Consider the following 20,348-nt stretch of genomic DNA (forward strand, 5'->3'; position numbering starts at 1 on the left):
ACAGTAATATAATTGAATTGGTTAATGAACAGGAGAACAGAACTCTTAACACTGTATGTCAGAGCAATAACTGAGGTTGAAGGAATTGTCTGTAGAACTCCGAGACAGGATCTGGGGAAGGGTCCCAAATGTCTGCAGCATTGAATGTCCAAGAATACAGTGGCCTCCATTCTTAAAAGGAAAAAGTTTGGAACCACCAAGACTCTTCTTAGAGCTGGCCGTCCGACCAAACTGAGCAATCAGGGGAAAAGGGCCTTGGTCAGGGAGGTGACCAAGAACCCAATGGTCACTCTGACAAAAGCTCCAGAGTTACTGTGGAGATGGGAAAATCTTCCAGAAGGACAACCATCTCTGTAGCACTCCACCAATCAGGCTTTCATGGTAGAGTGGCCAAACGGAAGCCACTCCTCAGTAAAAGGCACATGACAGCCCGCTTGGAGTTTTCCTAAAAGGCACCTAAAGGACTCTCAGACCATGAGAAACAAGATTCTCTGGTCTGATGAAACCAAGATTGAACTCTTTGGCCCGAATGACAAGCGTCACATCTGGAGGAAACCTGGCACCATCCCTACAGTGAAGCATGGTGGTGGCAGCATCATGGTGGTGGGATGTTTTTCAGCAGCAGGGACTGGGTGACTATTCAGGATCGAGGAAAAGATGAACAGAGCAAAACACAGGAAGATCCTTGATGAAAACCTGCTCCAGAGCACTCAGGACTTCAGACTGGGGCGAACATTCACCTTCCAACAGGACAACGAACCTAAGTACACAGCCAAGACAACACTAGACTGGCTTCGGGACAAGTCTCCAATTGTTCTTGAGTGGCCCAGCCAGAGCGCAGACATGAACCTGATCGAACATCTCTGGAGACACCTGAAAATAGCTGTGCAGTGATGCTCCCCATACAACCTGACAGAGTTTGAGGAGCTGCAGAGAAGAAAAAAGGGAGAAACTCCAAGTACAGGTGTGCCAAACATATAGCTTCATACCCAAGAAGAATTTAAGCTGTAATCGCTGCCAAAGGTGCTTCAACAAAGAGCTGAGTAAAAGGGCCTGAATACTTACGTAAACGTGATATTTCATTTTGTATAAATTTGCAAACATAAAAAAAAAATGTTTTTGCTTTGTCATTATGGGGTGTAGATTGATAAGAAAAACAATGAAATCAATTTTAGAATAAAGCTGAAACTTAAAAATTTGGAAACTGGCATGAATCTAAAAAAAAACAGGTTGTTTGCCCCACCAAGATAGACAGTTGAAGTGGGAAGTTTACGTACTTAGTTTAGTCATTAAAACCTGTTTTTCAACCACTCCACAAATTCCTTGCAAACAAACTATAGTTTTGGCAAGTCGGTTAGAACATCAACTCTGTGCGTGACAAGTAATGAATCCAACAATTGTTTACAGACAGATTATTTCAGTGAATAAGTATCACAATTCCAGTGGGTCAGAAGTGTCATGACGTTGGCCTGTGGGTGAGGGATGCATTTCGACTATACCAGCCAGAATATAGCATGAGTTTAAAAGTATGGCAACTTGGTATAAACTTTGAACTCTTATTCACTCCAGAAGTGATAACTCAATGGCTAGGAGGTAACAGCAGTCGCTGAACGTGGGCTAGGAGAGGATGGACAGAGTATCCATTCTACCACGTTCCAGTTCACCACTAGACATTCTTCAGAGGACCAGAGATCCATAACGGACAAAACGGCGTTCCATCGACGACCAATCTACCGAAGCGCAGCTCAGAGTAAACATTTATTGCATTCTCCTTTTGCAAATGGGCGGTTATTTAGACTGCATAAGATTCTGTATTTACGATAGCATAGCTTCTCCCTTTGTTACTCAGTCTTCCCGCTCTTTCACGCGAACCCAACCCCCCTTTTTCTGTAACCAGCCATCGTAGCTGTTCCGTCCACCGGGGACGTTTTCTTTATGACATCATTTGTAATCGATGTATGATCCATTGTGTGAATTAGGTATTTAGTAAATTTTAAAAAAATTAAAAATTGTATTGCTGATTCAACTTGTTAGCCAGGGTTCGTGAAGATATCCAAGATTTTACAACTTTCAGATGAGACAAAACAAGATGACAATTAAATATCGACTGCTATTGATGTAAAAGATGACCAGGTCTTTAAGAGTTTATTCAGAAGACAACAGCTCTATAAACATCATTTCGTGGTGCCCCGACTTTCTGATAATTATCTACCTGATTAGCTTAATCAGTTTAGAAGCTTCTGATAGGCTAACTGACATCACTTGAGTCAATTGGAGGTGTACCTGTTGATGTAATTCAAGGCATACCTTCAAACTCAGTGCCTCTTTGCTTGCCATCGAGGGAAAATCAAAAGAAATCAGTCAAGACCTCAAAAAAAAAATGTAGACCTCCACAAGTCTGGAAATTTCTCCCAAGGATGAACCAATCGCCTGAAGGTACCACGTTCATCTGTACAAACAATAATACGCAAGTATAAACACCATGGGACCACGCAGCCGTCATACCGCTCAGGAAGAGACGCGTTCAGTCTCCTAGAGATGAACATACTTTGATACGAAAAGTGCAATTCAATCCCAGAACAACAGCAGAGGACCTTGTGAAGATGCTGGAGGAAACAGATACAAAAGTATCTATATCCACAGTAAAACGAGTCCTATTAGAAAAAGAAAGGCCGCTCAGCAAGGAAGAAGCCACTGCTCTAAAACCGCCATAAAAAAGCCAGGGGACACATGGGGACAAAGATCGTACTTTTTGGAGATATGTCCTCTGGTCTGATGAAACAAAAATATTACTATTTAGCCATAATGACCATCGTTATGCTTGGAGGAAAAAGGGGGAGGCTTGCAAGCAAAACAACACCATCCCAACCGTGAAGCACGGGGGTGGCATCATCATGTTGTGGGGGTGGCAGCATCATGTTGTGGGGGTGCTTTGCTGCAGTAGGGACTGGTGCACTTCCCAAAATAGATGGCACCATGGGGAGGGAAAATTATGTGGATATATTGAAGCAACATCAAGACATCAGTCAGGAAGTTAAAGCTTGGTGACAGATGGGTCTTCCAAATGGACAATGACCCCAAGCATACTTTCAAAGTTGTGGCAAAATGGCTTAAAGACAAAGTCAAGGTATTGGAGGGGCCATCACAAAGCCCTCACCTCAATCCTATAGAAAATGTGTGGGCAGAAGTGAAAAAGCATGTGCGAGCAAGGAGGCCTACAAACCTGACTCAGTTACACCAGCTCTGTCAGGAGAAATGGGCCAAAATTCACCCAACTTATTGTGGGAAGCTTGTGGAAGGCTACCCGAAACGTTTGATCCAAGTTAAACAATTTAAAGGCAATGCTACCAAATACTATTTGAGTGTATGTAAACATATGACCCACTGGGAATGTGATGAAAGAAATAAAAATCACTATTATTCTGACATTTCACATTCTTAAAATAAAGTGGCAATCCTAACTGACCTAAGACAGGGAATTTTTACTAGGATAAAAATGTCAGCAATTGTGAAAAACGGAGTTTAAATGTATTTGGCAAAGGTGTATGTAAACCTCCGACTTCAACTGTGCATGCTGAAATCACCACTTCTTCCATAGGATACATACATACATACAAGTATTTACTACTACCACCACCAACTTTTTCCAAATTGTTGTGTTAGCCTGAATTTAAAACGTGTCACTGGCCCACATACAATACCCCAAAATGTCAAAGTGGAAACATGACTTTAAAACAGTTCGGGACCAAATCGACAGTGAAAAGGAGGAAGTCTGTACAAATATTCCAAAACATTCATCCTGTTTGCAACAAGGCACTAAAGTCATCAAAACAATTAACTTCTTGTCCTGAATACAAAGCATTATGTTTGGGGCAAATCCATTACACACTTTACTGAGTACCACTCTCCATATTGTCAAGCATAATGGTAGCTGAATCATGTTATGGGTATGCTTGTAATTGTTAAGGACTGGTGAGTTTTCCAGGTCCAAAACATTTACAGAATAAATAAATAAATAAATAAATATAAATCATGGCTTTCAAGGGCTAAAAGACACAGAGCAACAGTAACAAATACTGAAAGCCTCTGTCTAGAATGGCCCCCTATTACCCATGGGCCCAGGGCAAAAGAAGTGCACACGAAGTGCACTATACAGTGAATAATGAGCCATGTCGGACTCGGCCCTTGTCGCCGACCCAAAGGAACGTCAACTGTGGAATCCTGACTGTGACATGACGTGCCTCAAGCAGACTTTCTCTTGACAGAGCAGGCTTTCAAAGAGGAGTCTGGGGGTGAAGAAATGCTGCAGATGTCTTTGTGGTTCTTATCTCAGAGCCAGCCCTCCCTGGGGCGTCTCAACCAGCAGGGGTTATTAGTGAACTAGCCCCTCCCTGGGGCGTCTCGTCCCCAGCACGAGTCTACTCCAACTAAGTACTCTAACCTAGACTGTCCTGACTGAACTGGAACCCACAGCTACACAGACCCAAGACAACAAACTCTTAATGAAACATATTGGCTGCTGAGACCTGTCTGTGTACACCATCCGTGGAACAGGCCTGGAGAGAGCAGCAGAGACAGCGGTCTACAGGATAATCAGAATGTTGAAAGTCTTGGCTTCGTCTCTCTGGGAATATGGGTGAAGAACACAAGTCAATAACACCCTCAGCTTTACCTCAGACCCAAGACTTTATTAAAGGCCCTGTGAAAGACTAGTGTCCAGTGTTCTTGTACATCAAACAGAAGATCAGTTCTAACTTGGACAAGGCTACTTACTTCTTTACAAGACATTGAAACTAAAGGCTTGTTGGAGAGGAATCAAACCATCTTAAAAATGGGCTCCCGGGTGGCGCAAGCGGTCTAAGGCACTGCATCTCACTGCTTGAGGTGTCACTACAGACACCCTGGTTCGAATTCAGGTTGTATCACAACCGGACGCTATTGGGAGACCCATAGGGTGGAGCACAATTGGCCCAGCGTCATCCGCGTTTGGCCGGTGTAGGCCGTCATTATAAATGAAGAATTTGTTCTTAACTGACCTTCCTTGTTAAATTAAAATAAAGACTTACCCAGAAATACAGAGCTGTAATTCTAACATGTATTGACTCAGGGGTGTAAATACTTATGTAAATTAGATATTTCTATATTTAATTTTTCCTTACATTTGTTTGTATTTTTAAAAAGCACTGTCATTATTATTATTAAATTAATAATAAATGACTAAGTACTCAGCCAGCAAGCATACACAGTACTGTATGATTCAATGCATTTAAAACCCTGGCAAAGCCTGGATAACGTGTTGTATCATTCGCATCCGCAACCCATTATTACTCTTCCAGATAAACATAAGAACGGGCCTTCAGCCATTTAGAGAGAGTCTCTTACAGACCTAGAGGCTATTGTCTGAACAAGCAAATATTGGAAGGTGTTTAAAAATGGGTTTTGCCTCAGTCTTGTTCTTTCAAAACGTATGAGACATAGGTCAAACAAGTACAGCTCACCATTCCTGTCAACGAGCTTTTAGGCTTCAGCTAGCTGACAATTATTTTAGATTTTTTTTTTAAATAATAATAAGTTTTTCAAGGATTAAAACGAGGTCATAAACAAAAAAATGTCAGACCCAAAGGAATGTCAACTGTGGAATTGTGACACGACTTGCTTAAAGCGGACTTTCTCCCGGGAGAGCCAGCTTTCAGACTGGAGTTAGTAGGCAGAGAGCTGCTACAGATATCTTTGTGTGCAGATGTCTCGGTTCTTATCTCTAAGCTACAGTCTTCCCTGGGGTGTCTCAACCAGCAGGAGTGTACTCTTTGCTAAGTACAGCCAACTTAAAAAAAAAAAAAAAAACATTTTAACTGTCCTCACTGAACAGGCACCCCGAGGTACACTCAGACTCAAGACACTGAAGGCCCTGCGATAGACTAGCGTCCAGGGAGTGTACTTGTACACGCTATAAGAGATCGGCTCCTGCCTTATGTACCATTCCGGCTTGTACAAGGATACTTACAAAACACTGAAACTCGTTGGAGTGTAATGAAGCTGTTCTAGATATACACAGTACCTTAGTACTCAGCTACTGTAGTACGCATGTAAAGCACTGTGAAAGTCAAATGTACTGAAAACCATGGCAAGGCAAATGCCACATTCAGGCTAATATTTACATCTTAAAAATCATTGTTGTACTCTTCCAGATTCACACACACATCCATATAAAAACACCTGAAACATGCCCGTCAACGATTTCTGTCCTCCTCCATCCATTGAGAGACATGAACCTAGAGGACAGCCTCTGCTGTCGCACAACATTCTCCAGCTAGGGGACAGTCTCTGCTGTTAGACAACATTCTCCAGCTAGAGGACAGTCTCTGCTGTCGCACAACATTCTCCAGCTAGGGGACAGTCTCTGCTGTCGCACAACATTCTCCAGCTAGGGGACAGTCTCTGCTGTTAGACAACATTCTCCAGCTAGAGGACAGTCTCTGCTGTCGCACAACATTCTCCAGCTAGGGGACAGTCTCTGCTGTCGCACAACATTCTCCAGCTAGGGGACAGTCTCTGCTGTCGCACAACATTCTCCAGCTAGAGGACAGTCTCTGCTGTCGCACAACATTCTCCAGCTAGGGGACAGTCTCTGCTGTTAGACAACATTCTCCAGCTAGGGGACAGTCTCTGCTGTCGCACAACATTGTCCAGCTAGGGGACAGTCTCTGCTGTCGCACAACATTCTCCAGCTAGACAACCGTCTCTGCTGTTAGACAACATTCTCCAGCTAGGGGACAGTCTCTGCTGTTAGACAACATTCTCCAGCTAGGGGACAGTCTCTGCTGTCGCACAACATTCTCCAGCTAGGGGACAGTCTCTGCTGTCGCACAACATTCTCCAGCTAGGGGACAGTCTCTGCTGTCGCACAACATTCTCCAGCTAGGGGACAGTCTCTGCTGTCGCACAACATTCTCCAGCTAGGGGACAGTCTCTGCTGTCGCACAACATTCTCCAGCTAGGGGACAGTCTCTGCTGTCGCACAACATTCTCCAGCTAGGGGACAGTCTCTGCTGTCAGACAACATTCTCCAGCTAGGGGACAGTCTCTGCTGTCAGACAACATTCTCCAGCTAGACAACCGTCTCTGCTGTTAGACAACATTCTCCAGCTAGACAACCGTCTCTGCTGCACAACATTCTCCAGCTAGACAACCGTCTCTGCTGTTAGACAACATTCCACACCAGGCACACACACACTTTTTGCAGGACTCAGGCCCCCAGACTGACAGACAGAGGCAGACAGACAGGGCATCTAGCAACCAGACAGACAGGCTCCAGTGACCAGTTAATATTCGCTAGGTAGCACAAAACAAGAACCCCCAAAAAGGCAGAAGAGCCAGACAGCATTAACCCTCTACCCAATAGATCTTCCTGTGCAGACTACCTGCAGGCTACATCTTCCTTTATCATCAGATCCTTTATATAGCACTTCACCAACAAGACAGTGTCCAAGTCCCAATCTGCACCCTATTCTCTATATAGTGCACTACATTGGACCAGGGCCCACAGGCCCATAGTGAACTAGGCACGGAATAGGGTGTAATTTGGGACAAAAGGCAGTAGCAGCTATAGAGTGAAATCAGGTCATATGAAAATAAACCTCTGAATGAGTAGGCTTGATTGCACAGCGTTAGCTGAACAGCTCATGGTGCAACCTGTATGTAGGCTACAGTGGTAATGGTTTGCTAGGTAGCGTTAGCTAGTGCTAGTCAGCTGTAGGCTACAGTGGTAATGGTTTGTGATGGGGGGGGCTATATCATATAGATATGTTGACACCAAGTATCGACTAGTAAAAAAAATGTATATATTTTTGATTCGTTCAATGTTTTGCTAGGTAGCGTTAGCTAACGCTAGTTGGCTGTAGGTTACAGTGGTACCTGCGCCAAAACTCTGGGAATTTGTCTATCTTCTTTTGAAATTGAGAGACATGTTTTCAGCACTTTTTACACCCATTACGGATCAAAACTAATTTTCCATCGCTCTCGTCTCTGCAGCAGACATGCTGTGAGCAATTTGGAACATCAAATCGCAGTAGCAGATCACAATACATATAGAATCGTGAGAGTCGCAATAATATTGTGAGGTCCCCTGGCAATTCCCAGTTCTAGATAGTGGTTTAGTAGCGTCACAGTGCTGCACTACTGTAGGTTACAGGGTCGCTGTTAGTTCAAGTAGCTGGTTATCCAACGTCTGCATCTAGGAGAGCAGATCTCCCCCACATCAGATTAAAGTGGAATTTCCACCACCCTTCATATTCATCTCCAGAACCAGATCAGTCTCTACATGTTCACATAAAGTTCCTGATCTTGCCCTTAAAATGCAGATACAGATCTATTGATAAGCTACAGTGCATTATTGGAATAGGGCCTACAGGAAGTGAGTGTAGACCCATGCCTGTCACTATATGTAAAACTGTAGGCTACATAGTGCATTATTATAAGAAGTGTATAATAGTTACCCATGACAACCAGTAGGAAGAGCAGTGTAGCAACTCCTGCTGTGATGTAGAACATGATACTGATGTGATAGGCCAGCTGATCCATGTCGTCAACGTTAGGCACCAGGATGGGAGGGACCAGGAACCCAATGGCTATACCCAGCTGGAAGAGAAGACAGACAGAGACAGTAGTACAGCTTTTAAAAAACAGCTAAACACAAACATGTATAGTGGAGATGCATGTTGGAGACAGCCAAAGTGTGGCAGACAGACAGCTCTTCATTCACTCTAAAGTTACAGTAGCACTACACCCGTGTAAAATGAACCTGGCTCAAACTTGATACTTCAGTGCATGTTGGTCCATCCCTTCAAAAAACAAAAAAAAGATGTCCAGAAGTGTAGTCTAGTTTTTGAAAACCACAAAGTCATGTAACCATAGAGACTCTATATGACCACGACATACTGTACACGTTGAGCGATTAGGCCTGGCTCGTAGTCTACGTTCCAATTCATCCCAAAGATGTTCAATGGGGTTGAGGTCAGGCCTCTGTGCAGGCCAGTCAAGTTCTTCTACACCGATCTCGACAATGTGTCATGCTGAAACAGGAAAGGGCCTTCCCCAAACTGTTGCCACAAAGTCGGAAGCACAGAATAATCTAGAATGTCACTGTATGCTGTAGCATTAAGATTTCCCTTCACTGGAACTAAGGGGCCGAGCCCAAACCATGAAAAAAACAGCCCAAGACCATTGGAAGAGAATGGTCTCCTCCACCAAACTTTACAGTTGGCACTATGCATTCAAGCAGGTAGTGTTCTCCTGGCATCCGCCAAACCCGGATTCGTCCAGCGAACTGACAGATGGTAAAGCGTGAGTCATCACTCCAGAGAATGCATTTCCACTGCGCCAGAGTCCAATGGCGGAGAGCTTTACACCACCCCAGCCAACGCCTGGCATTACGCACGGTGATCCTTGCAGCTGCTCGGTCAAGCTCCCATTATTCCTCCTCCACCAAACTTTACAGCCATGGAAACCCATTTCATGAAGCTCCCCACGAACAGTTAATGTGCTGATTATGCTTCCAGAGGCAGTTTGGAACTCAGTAGTAAATGTTGCAACTGAGGACAGACCATTTTTACTCGCTTCTGCACTATCGGTGGTCCCATTCTATGATCTTGTGTGGCCTACCACTTCACGGCTGAACCGTTGTTGCTCCTAGACGTTTCCACTTTACAATAACAGCACTTACAGTTGACCGGGGGCAGATCTAGCAGGGCAGAAATATGAAAAGGTGGCATCCTACGACGGTGCCACATTGAAAGTCACTGAGCTCTTCAGTAAGGCCATTCTACTGCCAATGTTTGTCTATGGAGATTGCGTGGCTGTGTTCGATTTTATACCCGTCAGCAACGGGTGGGCTGAAATAGCTGAATCCACTAATTTGAAGGGGTGCCCACATACTTTTGGCCATGTAGTAGATACGACTGGATATTGAACAGTTCATCTGATCACTCGTCATAACATTCTGGAGTATATGCAAATTGCCATCATACAAACTGAGGCAGCAGAATTTGTGAAATGTTATATATTGTGTCACTCAACTTTTGGCCACGACTGTAGTAGCTAGACAGTTAGCACGATTGACTTATGGGCTTACGATCTACGGTACGTAGGCAGGTAAACATGCCAAAATTAACACAGCATTTACTAACGTATCAAAATAAAATATTGTAGTCAGGCAACAAATGAGATGTGAAAAGGCAACGTCGTCTAAGTTTATTTTATCTCACTTCAGCTCAACATCGATTTCAAGAAACGTTGCATACAATTTAGTTATTTTTTTTACATGGATATGCATCATATTTCTTTGCATACTTTCCTTTGAAGCTTCCATTGACTCTCAAAATATGTACAAACAGAGATGCAAGAAGTGCCCTCCGTTTGGAATACTTGATTTGGACTCGTGATCCAATTTGTGTGCTTGAAGCATTTCATTAAGCAACACTATTAATCTACCCCGGTTGTTTACCAAGCATGTGATTTGAATTGATTTTACCTGATAGTCATTTAAAAAAACTGACATCGGACACTTTCCCAGCCAACGGTGTAAAGACAGTTGGAAACTTTATTATAATGTGGTAGAATAGGATCAAAATCATACATCTTTATGCTTTGGGACAGTGACCCCGTTTAGGGGATCAAATATCCACTCTCACTAGTGGTCTTGGAGCTTCCTAGACGATTGAGCTCAATACCGATATGATACAACGATGACAAGACTTTTCTCACGGAGACCTGTGTTGAGTGCAGTATTAAAAAAAATAGATGCATAGATGTGACCCCTTGGTCCAAAGAGTAAAAACCCATTCTACTCAGAAAGCGGATGATGTCACAGAGTTCTTGCCACTGTGACCTATTCAACCCAACTCTAAGCCTATAGCTAGGTATTTAAAAAAAAAAAAAAAAAAAAAAAAAAAAAAGACTCTAGTAGACTACTTGCAGTTGGCTGATAAAGTGGACACGTTAGGTTTACATGGATTAAGAGTAGGATTATTTTTCTATTTGTTAACTGGCAGCTAAACACCGCTCATCATGTCAAAAAATGAAGACCCTTGATATTTACCGGAAAGGAGAAAAAATAAATAAAAATCCGGCTCATCACCGTGCACATTCACCACCATGTAGCCGCCAAGTCGCAGTGGGAGGACCATACAGCATAAAAAGTACCTCCGTGTTGATCAATCATTTGGATATGTTGTCAAGGCTCTAATTGAGGGGGATGACGGGGGCAAAAAATATTTAGCAGTGCGACAAGGAGTTTTATTTTGGGAGCACTGTGCGACTATGAAAATAAAATTGTTGTAATGATAAAGGGCTTGCTGTACCGTTGTTTCAAAGTGCCCATTACTACAGTGAAAACAGCTTGCTTCAAGCTCAAAAGATCCCATATTACCGGCACAAGACTTTATATCTTCCAATAGAGGATCGCCGAGAACGCTTTTTTCCATCCATAAACCATGTTGTGGGCAGTTCTAAAACTACTCGCACATAAACGTTGTTAACCTTTTTTTTTCCTTCTTCTTTGTCAGGGCATGTTACCTCCTTGGCTAGCTAATAACCTGGTAACTTCACCAGTATATCCAAACATTTTGGGGGCACAGAAAGAAAGGAAGATAGCTTCTTAAGGAGATCAATGATCATAGATTAGCGATGTGCAGTTTGAGTTATGATTCGTTTTTCTGGGGGACGTGTTCGTTTGAGTTGTTACTTTGACCTATAAATGCTGGCTGCAATAGAGAAGCACAGTACGAGTCATAATACCCATAACACCTAGCGGTCAAAACAGGGAAATGGCTCCAATCGTTTTTCCACCATAAATGTTTCCCCATGGGGGATTTTAGAAACACTACAAATAAAGGCTGTGTTGTGTGCCGGCTCACCTTGGTGTGATGTTGAGAACCATGTAAATCTCTCATGGACAAGTTGACTTATCTATTTATGGCTTTACTTACTGATTTCGAAAATGCTAATTAGCATCAGGTGGACCTTGTGTTGGGGGACAATAAAAGGCTCAAATGTGCAGTTGTATCACACAACACCACATTGCACGGAAGGGGCGTGCAATTAACATGCTGACTGCAGGAATGTCCACCAGAGCTGTTGCCAGATAATTGAATGTTAATTTCTTTATCAACGTTGTTTCAGTGAATTTGGCAGTACCTCCACCCAGCATCACAACCGCAGACCACGTATGCCAGCCCAGAACCTCCACATCTGGCTTCTTCACCTGCGGGGCCCATCTGTGACCAGCCACCCAGACAGCTGACTAAATTTCTGTCTGGGGGGGGGGAAATCAATAAATAAATAAACTAATTCTGATGTTCTGGGTATTCCCTCCCAGGCCCACTCATGGCTGTTGCCCCTGCCCAATCTATAGATACCACATGACAAGGGCCAGACGAATAGATTTCAATTGACGGATTTCTTTACATTAACAGTATCTCAGTAAAATCTTTTGAAATTGTTTATATTTTGGTCAGTATAATTACAACATTACATATTCATTTCTTTAGGGCACAGCATGTGTTTCAAAAGTAGTTAGGATGTAACCCCCCCCCCCAAAAAAAAGAAATATATATATATAATATATATACACAGGCAGTTAGGAAAGCAAAGGCTAGCTTTTTCAAACATATTTGCATCCTGTAGCACAAACTCAAAAAAGTTCCAGAACACTGTAAAGTCCATGGCGAATAAGAGCACCTCCTCTCAGCTGGCTACTGCACTGAGGCTGGGAAACACTCACCACTGATAAATCCACGAGAGAATTTCAACAAAAAAATGTTTTACAACTGGCCATGCATTCCACCTGGCTACCCCGGTCAACAACTTTGAGGCTGGTAATTAAAGAATGAGCCGGTTTTCCCTCATTTCACGTTCTCATTGTTAGATCATTGCCTTCATAGGATGTGTAAACTTCTCTTTAAAAAAAAAATGTAAAAAAGGGAAAACTATCTGAGGTTACGGTGAATTACTTCATGATAACTTTAGAGAAAGCAGCGTGCTGGTTCTTTTCTTTTTACACCTCCTTATTTGGAAAAGGCACCAGCACATCGGAGATACCTCGTTGCATGGTAACAATGAGGTAACAATGAGAACGTGAAATAAGAAAGAGAGAAAACCGGCTCATTCTTTAATTACCAGAATCTCAAAGTTAATTTGTGGGCCTGCAAATGAGAGTTCAACTAACTAGGAATAAGAAAAGATAGAAAAATAAAAAACAATATTTGTGAAAATAACAAATCTGATGCGAGAAGATAAAGACTCCATAAAACACCAGCTAGGAGGTCAGAGGTTAAATTACACCGTCCGTTTCAAATCAACATGTGATGAATTAAGACAACTCTGTTAATGTGCAACAACTCAGTAGTTAGGCAAATGGACTGGAACACCAGCTCTACCTAACATATTTCCATATTAGCTGTATAACTTAGAAGAGACACATCAGTGTAGGCTAAGGAAGTGTACACAACTGTGAATAAGTACTATCTGGGATAATCAGATTGTGATTATATTGTAGATTATATTGTATTATAAAATACACACACAAAAGTTGAGTCACCTACTCATTCAAGGGTTTTTCCTTACATTTATAGTGAAGACATCAAAACTATGAAATAACACATAAGGAATCATGTAGCAACCAAGTGTTATATCAAAATATATTTTATATTTGAGATTCTTCAAAGTAGCCACTCTTTGCCTTGATGACAGCTTTGCATTCTCTCAACCAGCTTCACCTGGAATGCTTTTCCAATAGCCTTGAAGAAGTTCCCACGAATGCTGAGCACTTGTTGGCTGATTTTCCTTCACTCCAACTCCTCCCAAAACCATCTCAATCGGGTTGAGTTCGGGTGGTTGTGGAGGGAGTGGCTTCTGTCTGGCCACTACCATAAAGGCCTGATTGGTGGAGAACCTTCCAGAAGGGCAACCATCTCTACAGAGGAACTCTGGAGCTCTGTAAGAGTGACCATCAGGTTCTTGGTCACATCCCTGACCAAGGCCCTTCTCCCCAGATTGCTCAGTTTGGCTGGGCAGCCAGCTCTAGGAAGTCTTGGTGGTTCCAAACTTCTTCCATTTAAGAATTATGGATTGGGATTCCACGGTGTTCTTGGGGATCTTCAATGCTGCAGACAGTTTTTGGTACCCTTCCCCAGATCGGTGCCTCGACACAATCCTGTCTTGGAGCTCTATGGACAGTTCCTTCGACCTCATGGCTTGATCTTTGCTCTGACATGTACTGTCAACTGTAGGACCTTACATGGACAGGTGTGTGCCTTTCCAAATCATGTCCAATCAATTGAATTTACCACCATTCAAGTTGTAGAAACATCTCAAGGATGATCAATAGAGACAGGATGCACCTGAGCTCAATTTCAAGTCTCAATTTCAAGTCTCATAGCAAAGGGTCTGAATACTTGGTTGTTTTTTTAGAAATGTGATTATATTTTTACTGTTTTCGCTTTGTCATTTTTTTATTTCACCTTTATTTAACCAGGTAGGCTAGTTGAGAACAAGTTCTCATTTGCAACTGCAACCTGGCCAAGATAAAGCATAGCAGTGTAAACAAACAACAAAGAGTTACACATGGAGTAAACGATTAACAAGTCAATAACACAGTAAAAAACAAAAGGGAGTCTATATACATTGTGTGCAAAAGGCATGAGGAGGTAGGCGAATAATTACAGTTTTGCAGATTATCACTGGAGTGATAAATTATCAGATGGTCATGTACAGGTAGAGATATTGGTGTGCAAAAGAGCAGAAAGGTAAATAAATAAAAACAGTATGGGGATGAGGTAGGTAAAAATGGGTGGGCTATTTACCGATAGACTATGTACAGCTGCAGCGATCGGTTAGCTGCTCAGATAGCAATGTTTAAAGTTGGTGAGGGAGATAAGTCTCCAACTTCAGCGATTTTTGCAATTCGTTCCAGTCACAGGCAGCAGAGAACTGGAACGAAAGGCGGCCAAATGAGGTCTTGGCTTTAGGGATGATCAGTGAGATACACCTGCTGGAGCGCATGCTACAGGTGGGCGTTGCGATCGTGACCAGTGAACTGAGATAAGGCGGAGCTTTACCTAGCATGGACTTGTAGATGACCTGGAGCCAGTGGGTCTGGCGACGAATATGTAGCGAGGGCCAGCCGACTACAGCATACAGGTCGCAGTGGTGGGTGGTATAAGGTGCTTTAGTGACAAAACGGATGGCACTGTGATAAACTGCATCCAGTTTGCTGAGTAGAGTGTTGGAAGCAATTTTGTAGATGACATCGCCGAAGTCGAGGATCGGTAGAATAGTCCGTTTTACTAGGGTAAGTTTGGCGGAGTGAGTGAAGGAGGCTTTGTTGCAGAATAGAAAGCAGACTCTTGATTTGATTTTCGATTGGAGATGTTTGATATGAGTCTAGAAGGAGAGTTTACAGTCTAGACAGACACCTAGGTACTTATAGATGTCCACATATTCAAGGTCGGAACCATCCAGGGTGGTGATGCTGGTCAGGCGTGCGGGTGCAGGCAGCGAACGGTTGAAAAGCATTTGGTTTTACTAGCGTTTAAGAGCAGTTGGAGGCCACGGAAGGAGTGTTGTATGGCATTGAAGCTCGTTTGGAGGTTAGATGGCACAGTGTCCAAGGACGGGCCGGAAGTATATAGAATGGTGTCGTCTGCGTAGAGGTGGATCAGGGAATCGCCCGCAGCAAGAGCAACATCATTGATATATACAGAGAAAAGAGTCGGCCCGAGATTGAACCCTGTGGCACCCCCATAGAGACTGCCAGAGGACCGGACAGCATGCCCTCCGATTTGACACACTGCACTCTGTCTGCAAAGTAGTTGGTGAACCAGGCAAGGCAGTCATCAGAAAAACCGAGGCTACTGAGTCTGCCGATAAGAATATGGTGATTGACAGAGTCGAAAGCATTAGCAAGGTCGATGAAGACGGCTGCACAGTACTGTCTTTTATCGATGGCGGTTATGATATCGTTTAGGACCTTGAGCGTGGCTGAGGTGCACCCGTGACCGGCTCGGAAACCAGATTGCACAGCGGAGAAGGTACGGTGGGATTCGAGATGGTCAGTGGCCTGTTTATTGACTTAGCTTTCGAAGACCTTAGATAGGCAGGGCAGGATGGATATAGGTCTGTAGCAGTTTGGGTCCAGGGTGTCTCCCCCTTTGAAGAGGGGGATGACTGCGGCAGCTTTCCAATCCTTGGGGATCTCAGACGATATGAAAGAGAGGTTGAACAGGCTGGTAATAGGGGTTGCGACAATGGCGGCAGATAGTTTCAGAAATAGAGGGTCCAGAAGGTCAAGCCCAGCTGATTTGTACGGGTCCAGGTTTTGCAGCTCTTTCAGAACATCTGCTATCTGGATTTGGGTAAAGGAGAACCTGGAGAGGCTTGGGCGAGTAGCTGCGGGGGGGGCGGAGCTGTTGGCCGAGGTTGGAGTAGCCAGGCGGAAGGCATGGCCAGCCGTTGAGAAATGCTTGTTGAAGTTTTCGATAATCATGGATTTATCGGTGGTGACCGTGTTACCTAGCCTCAGTGCAGTGAGCAGCTGGGAGGAGGTGCTCTTGTTCTCCATGGACTTCACAGTGTCCCAGAACTTTTTGGAGTTGGAGCTACAGGATGCAAATTTCTGCCTGAAGAAGCTGGCCTTAGCTTTCCTGACTGACTGTGTGTATTGGTTCCTGACTTCCCTGAACAGTTGCATATCGCGGGGACTATTCGATGCTATTGCAGTCCGCCACAGGATGTTTTTGTGCTGGTCGAGGGCAGTCAGGTCTGGAGTGAACCAAGGGCTATATCTGTTCTTAGTTCTGCATTTTTTGAACGGAGCATGCTTATCTAAAATGGTGAGGAAGTTACTTTTAAAGAATGACCAGGCATCCTCAACTGACGGGATGAGGTCAATGTCCTTCCAGGATACCCGGGCCAGGTCGATTAGAAAGGCCTGCTCACAGAAGTGTTTTAGGGAGCGTTTGACAGTGATGAGGGGTGGTCGTTTGACTGCGGCTCCATTGCGGATACAGGCAATGAGGCAGTGATCGCTGAGATCCTGGTTGAAGACAGCGGAGGTGTATTTGGAGGGCCAGTTGGTCAGGATGACGTCTATGTGGGTGCCCTTGTTTACTGATTTAGGGTTGTACCTGGTGGGTTCCTTGATGATTTGTGTGAGATTGAGGGCATCTAGCTTAGATTGTAGGACTGCCGGGGTGTTAAGCATATCCCAATTTAGGTCACCTAACAGAACAAACTCTGAAGTTAGATGGGGGGCGATCAATTCACAAATGGTGTCCAGGGCACAGCTGGGAGCTGAGGGGGGTCGGTAGCAGGCGGCAACAGTGAGAGACTTATTTCTGGAGAGAGTCATTTTCAAAATTAGTAGGTCGAACTGTTTGGGTATGGACCTGGAAAGTATGACATTACTTTGCAGGCTAACTCCTCCCCCTTTGGCAGTTCTATCTTGACGGAAAATGTTATAGTTGGGTATGGAAATCTCCAAATTTTGGGTGGCCTTCCTGAGCCAGGATTCAGACACGGCAAGGACATCAGGGTTAGCAGAGTGTGCTAAAGCAGTGAGTAAAACAAACTTAGGGAGGAGGCTTCTGATGTTGACATGCATGAAACCAAGGCTTTTTCGATCACAGAAGTCAACAAATGAGGGTGCCTGGGGACATGCAGGGCCTGGGTTTACTTCCACATCACCCGCAGAACAGAGGAGTAGTAGTATGAGGGTGTGGCTAAAGGCTATCAAAACTGGTCGCCTAGAGCATTGGGGACAGAGAATAAAAGGAGCAGATTTCTGGGCATGGTGGAATATATTCAGGCATAATGCGCAGACAGGGGTATGGTGGGGTGCGGGTAGAGCGGAGGTAAGCCCAGGCACTGGGTGATGATGAGAGAGGTTGTATCTCTGGACATGCTGGTTGTAATGGGTGAGGTCACCGCATGTGTGGGAGGTGGGACAAAGGAGGTATCAGGGGTATGAAGAGTGGAACTAGGGGCTCCATTGTAACTAAAACAATGATAACTAACCTGAACAACAGTATACAAGGCATATTGACATTTGAGAGAGACATACAGCAAGGCATACAGTAATCACAGGTGTTGAATTGGGAGAGCTAGCTAAAACAGTAGCTAAAACAGTAGGTGAGACAACAGCTAATCAGCTAGCACAACAACAGCAGGTAAAATGGCGTAGACTAGGCTGGGAGGGTCGGATTAACTACACACAGAGCCTGAGTGCGGCTGGGGCCGACTGAAAAACATAAACAAGCAGAGTGGAGTACCGTGATTAATGGACAGTCCAGCATGCATCAGCTATGTAGCCAAGTGATCAGTGTCCAGGGGGCAGCAGTGGGTGGAGCAGGGAAGCTAGACTGGCGAGTATTATCCAGGTTAAGAAAACTGGCTGGCTGTGCAGAAGGTAAAGGCCGTTAGCAGTGGCTAACAATGACTAAATAGCTTGTAGCTAGTTAGCTTCTGGAGGTTCTTGAATGTGTTCTAAAAATTAAAAATAATAGCGATTCCGTATCACATTGGGTGAGGCAGGTTACCGGAAGGTATAATCGAATTAAAAATCGAAAAGAGATTGAAAGTAGATATGGGTGAGTGGTTGGGACGCGGCGATTCAGACGGTTAGCAGGCCTGTGCTAACAAGCTAACAGTTATTAGGCCGGGGCTGAACAAGGTAGCAGTTAGTTAGTTAGGGGGTATTGTGATGTCATTATGGGGTATTGTGATGTCATTATGGGGTATTGTGATGTCATTATGGGGTATTGTGCATAGACTGATTTTTTTTTTTACGAATCCCCAGCAATATTAGAATAAAGGTGTAACGTAACAATGAGGAAAAAGTCAAGTGGTACGAATACTTTCCGAAGGCGCTGTGTATAGCCTCTATATGGGGGCCTTGTGTAGCGATAGGCTGAAATATGAAATGTCAACTTCCCTGTAACATAACAATGTCAGGTGATATGTTTTTTTAAAACATGTAAAATAGGCCTACGGTGGATTCATCAGATGCATATGTAACGGATGTGAAACGGCTAGCTAGTTAGCGGTGCGCGCTAAATAGCGTTTCTATCGGTGACGTCACTTGCTCTGAGACCTTGAAGTAGTGGTTCCCCTTGCTCAGCAAGGGCCGCGGCTTTTGTGGAGCGATGGGTAACGATGCTTCGTGGGTGACTGTTGTTGATGTGTGCAGAGGGTCCCTGGTTCGCGGCCGGGTATGGGCGAGGGGACGGTCTAAAGTTATACGGTTACACACATCCTTTAGAAGTGTTACGCGGAGATGTCGACTTCCCTGTTACAAGAAGGTTAGGCCTATGGATTGTCTCTAAGGCCCATGTTTGTTTTTTTTGATGGGTCCTCTGAGAAATGTCTCATCTTCCTCACACAGCTGGTGATTCTCTCACTCCAGTGCCACTGAGTGTACCCCCACGTGTGATATAAAGAGATGTATATATATATATCTATCTATCTATCTATCTATCTAACTACACACAGAGCCTGTGCCTATTTAAAATAGGCAAGTCAGTTAAGAACAAATTCTTATTTTCAATGACGTCCTAGGAACAGTGGGTTAACTGCCTGTTCAGGGGCAGAACGACAGATTTGTACCTTGTCAGCTCGGGGATTTGAACTTGCAAATACTAGTCCAACGTTCTAACCACTAGGCTACCCTGCCACTCAATATGAGATTCCCTTGTTCAGCACCTATGGATCTTAAACACAGCACTGAATGAAGCAGCAAGCATGGCGTCCAAACTTAGAATCTCAACAACACAGGAACCTTACATGGCAAATGGTCATAGGTCTCGAGGAGTAAATGGAAATGTTTAGTTTCCCCACTTCAACCATCAATAGAGTAGGTTTCCATTGAAATTGTTATGGTGCCCTGAGGGCTTATGTCCTGTGATTATGCTATGGTATAGATAACCCTATACATTGAGCTCTCAAGCCAGGTCATTTGGTCAGTGGGACAAATAAATCTGTACCTGTGACGTTCACCTTTGAGGCTCAGAGAAAATTAATGGTGGCTTAAATTTGTGACTAGACTCACACTGTACACTGTTCTCTCGGAGTCTCGTCAATGGGACAAATTAATATGCATGTGATGACATTGACCTTACACCTTTGAGGGCAGAGGATGATATAGGCCAGCGGTGGCTTGAGTATTGCGTAATTGCGCAATTCCCAACTGGGCCAAATGGACACACGGTGGAGTAATCTTTAACATTCCGATAAGTGACTACTCATTTTTTTAAAGTGCAAAATGACCGACTACATAAACAAATAGCTACATCTGCAAT

The 20,348-nt window shown here is 43.9% G+C and overlaps 1 protein-coding gene across 3 annotated transcripts in view; it reads right to left on the bottom strand.

Moving 5' to 3' along the window:
• LOC135557973 (heme transporter FLVCR2-like) overlaps positions 1-20,348 on the bottom strand; it is a 66,765-nt gene that overhangs the window by 45,215 nt on the left and 1,202 nt on the right. For all 3 annotated transcript variants that reach the window (XR_010458290.1, XM_064991719.1, XM_064991718.1), the window contains exon 2: positions 8,496-8,637. Coding sequence is in view for 2 of the 3 variants with exons in the window: in XM_064991719.1 (XP_064847791.1) it covers positions 8,496-8,637 (142 nt within the window). In the remaining variant the exon portion in view is untranslated. The remainder of the gene's footprint in view (positions 1-8,495; positions 8,638-20,348) is intronic.

The sequence above is a fragment of the Oncorhynchus masou genome, chromosome 16 (assembly GCF_036934945.1).
Source record: "Oncorhynchus masou masou isolate Uvic2021 chromosome 16, UVic_Omas_1.1, whole genome shotgun sequence".
Taxonomy (NCBI): Eukaryota; Metazoa; Chordata; class Actinopteri; order Salmoniformes; family Salmonidae; genus Oncorhynchus; species Oncorhynchus masou.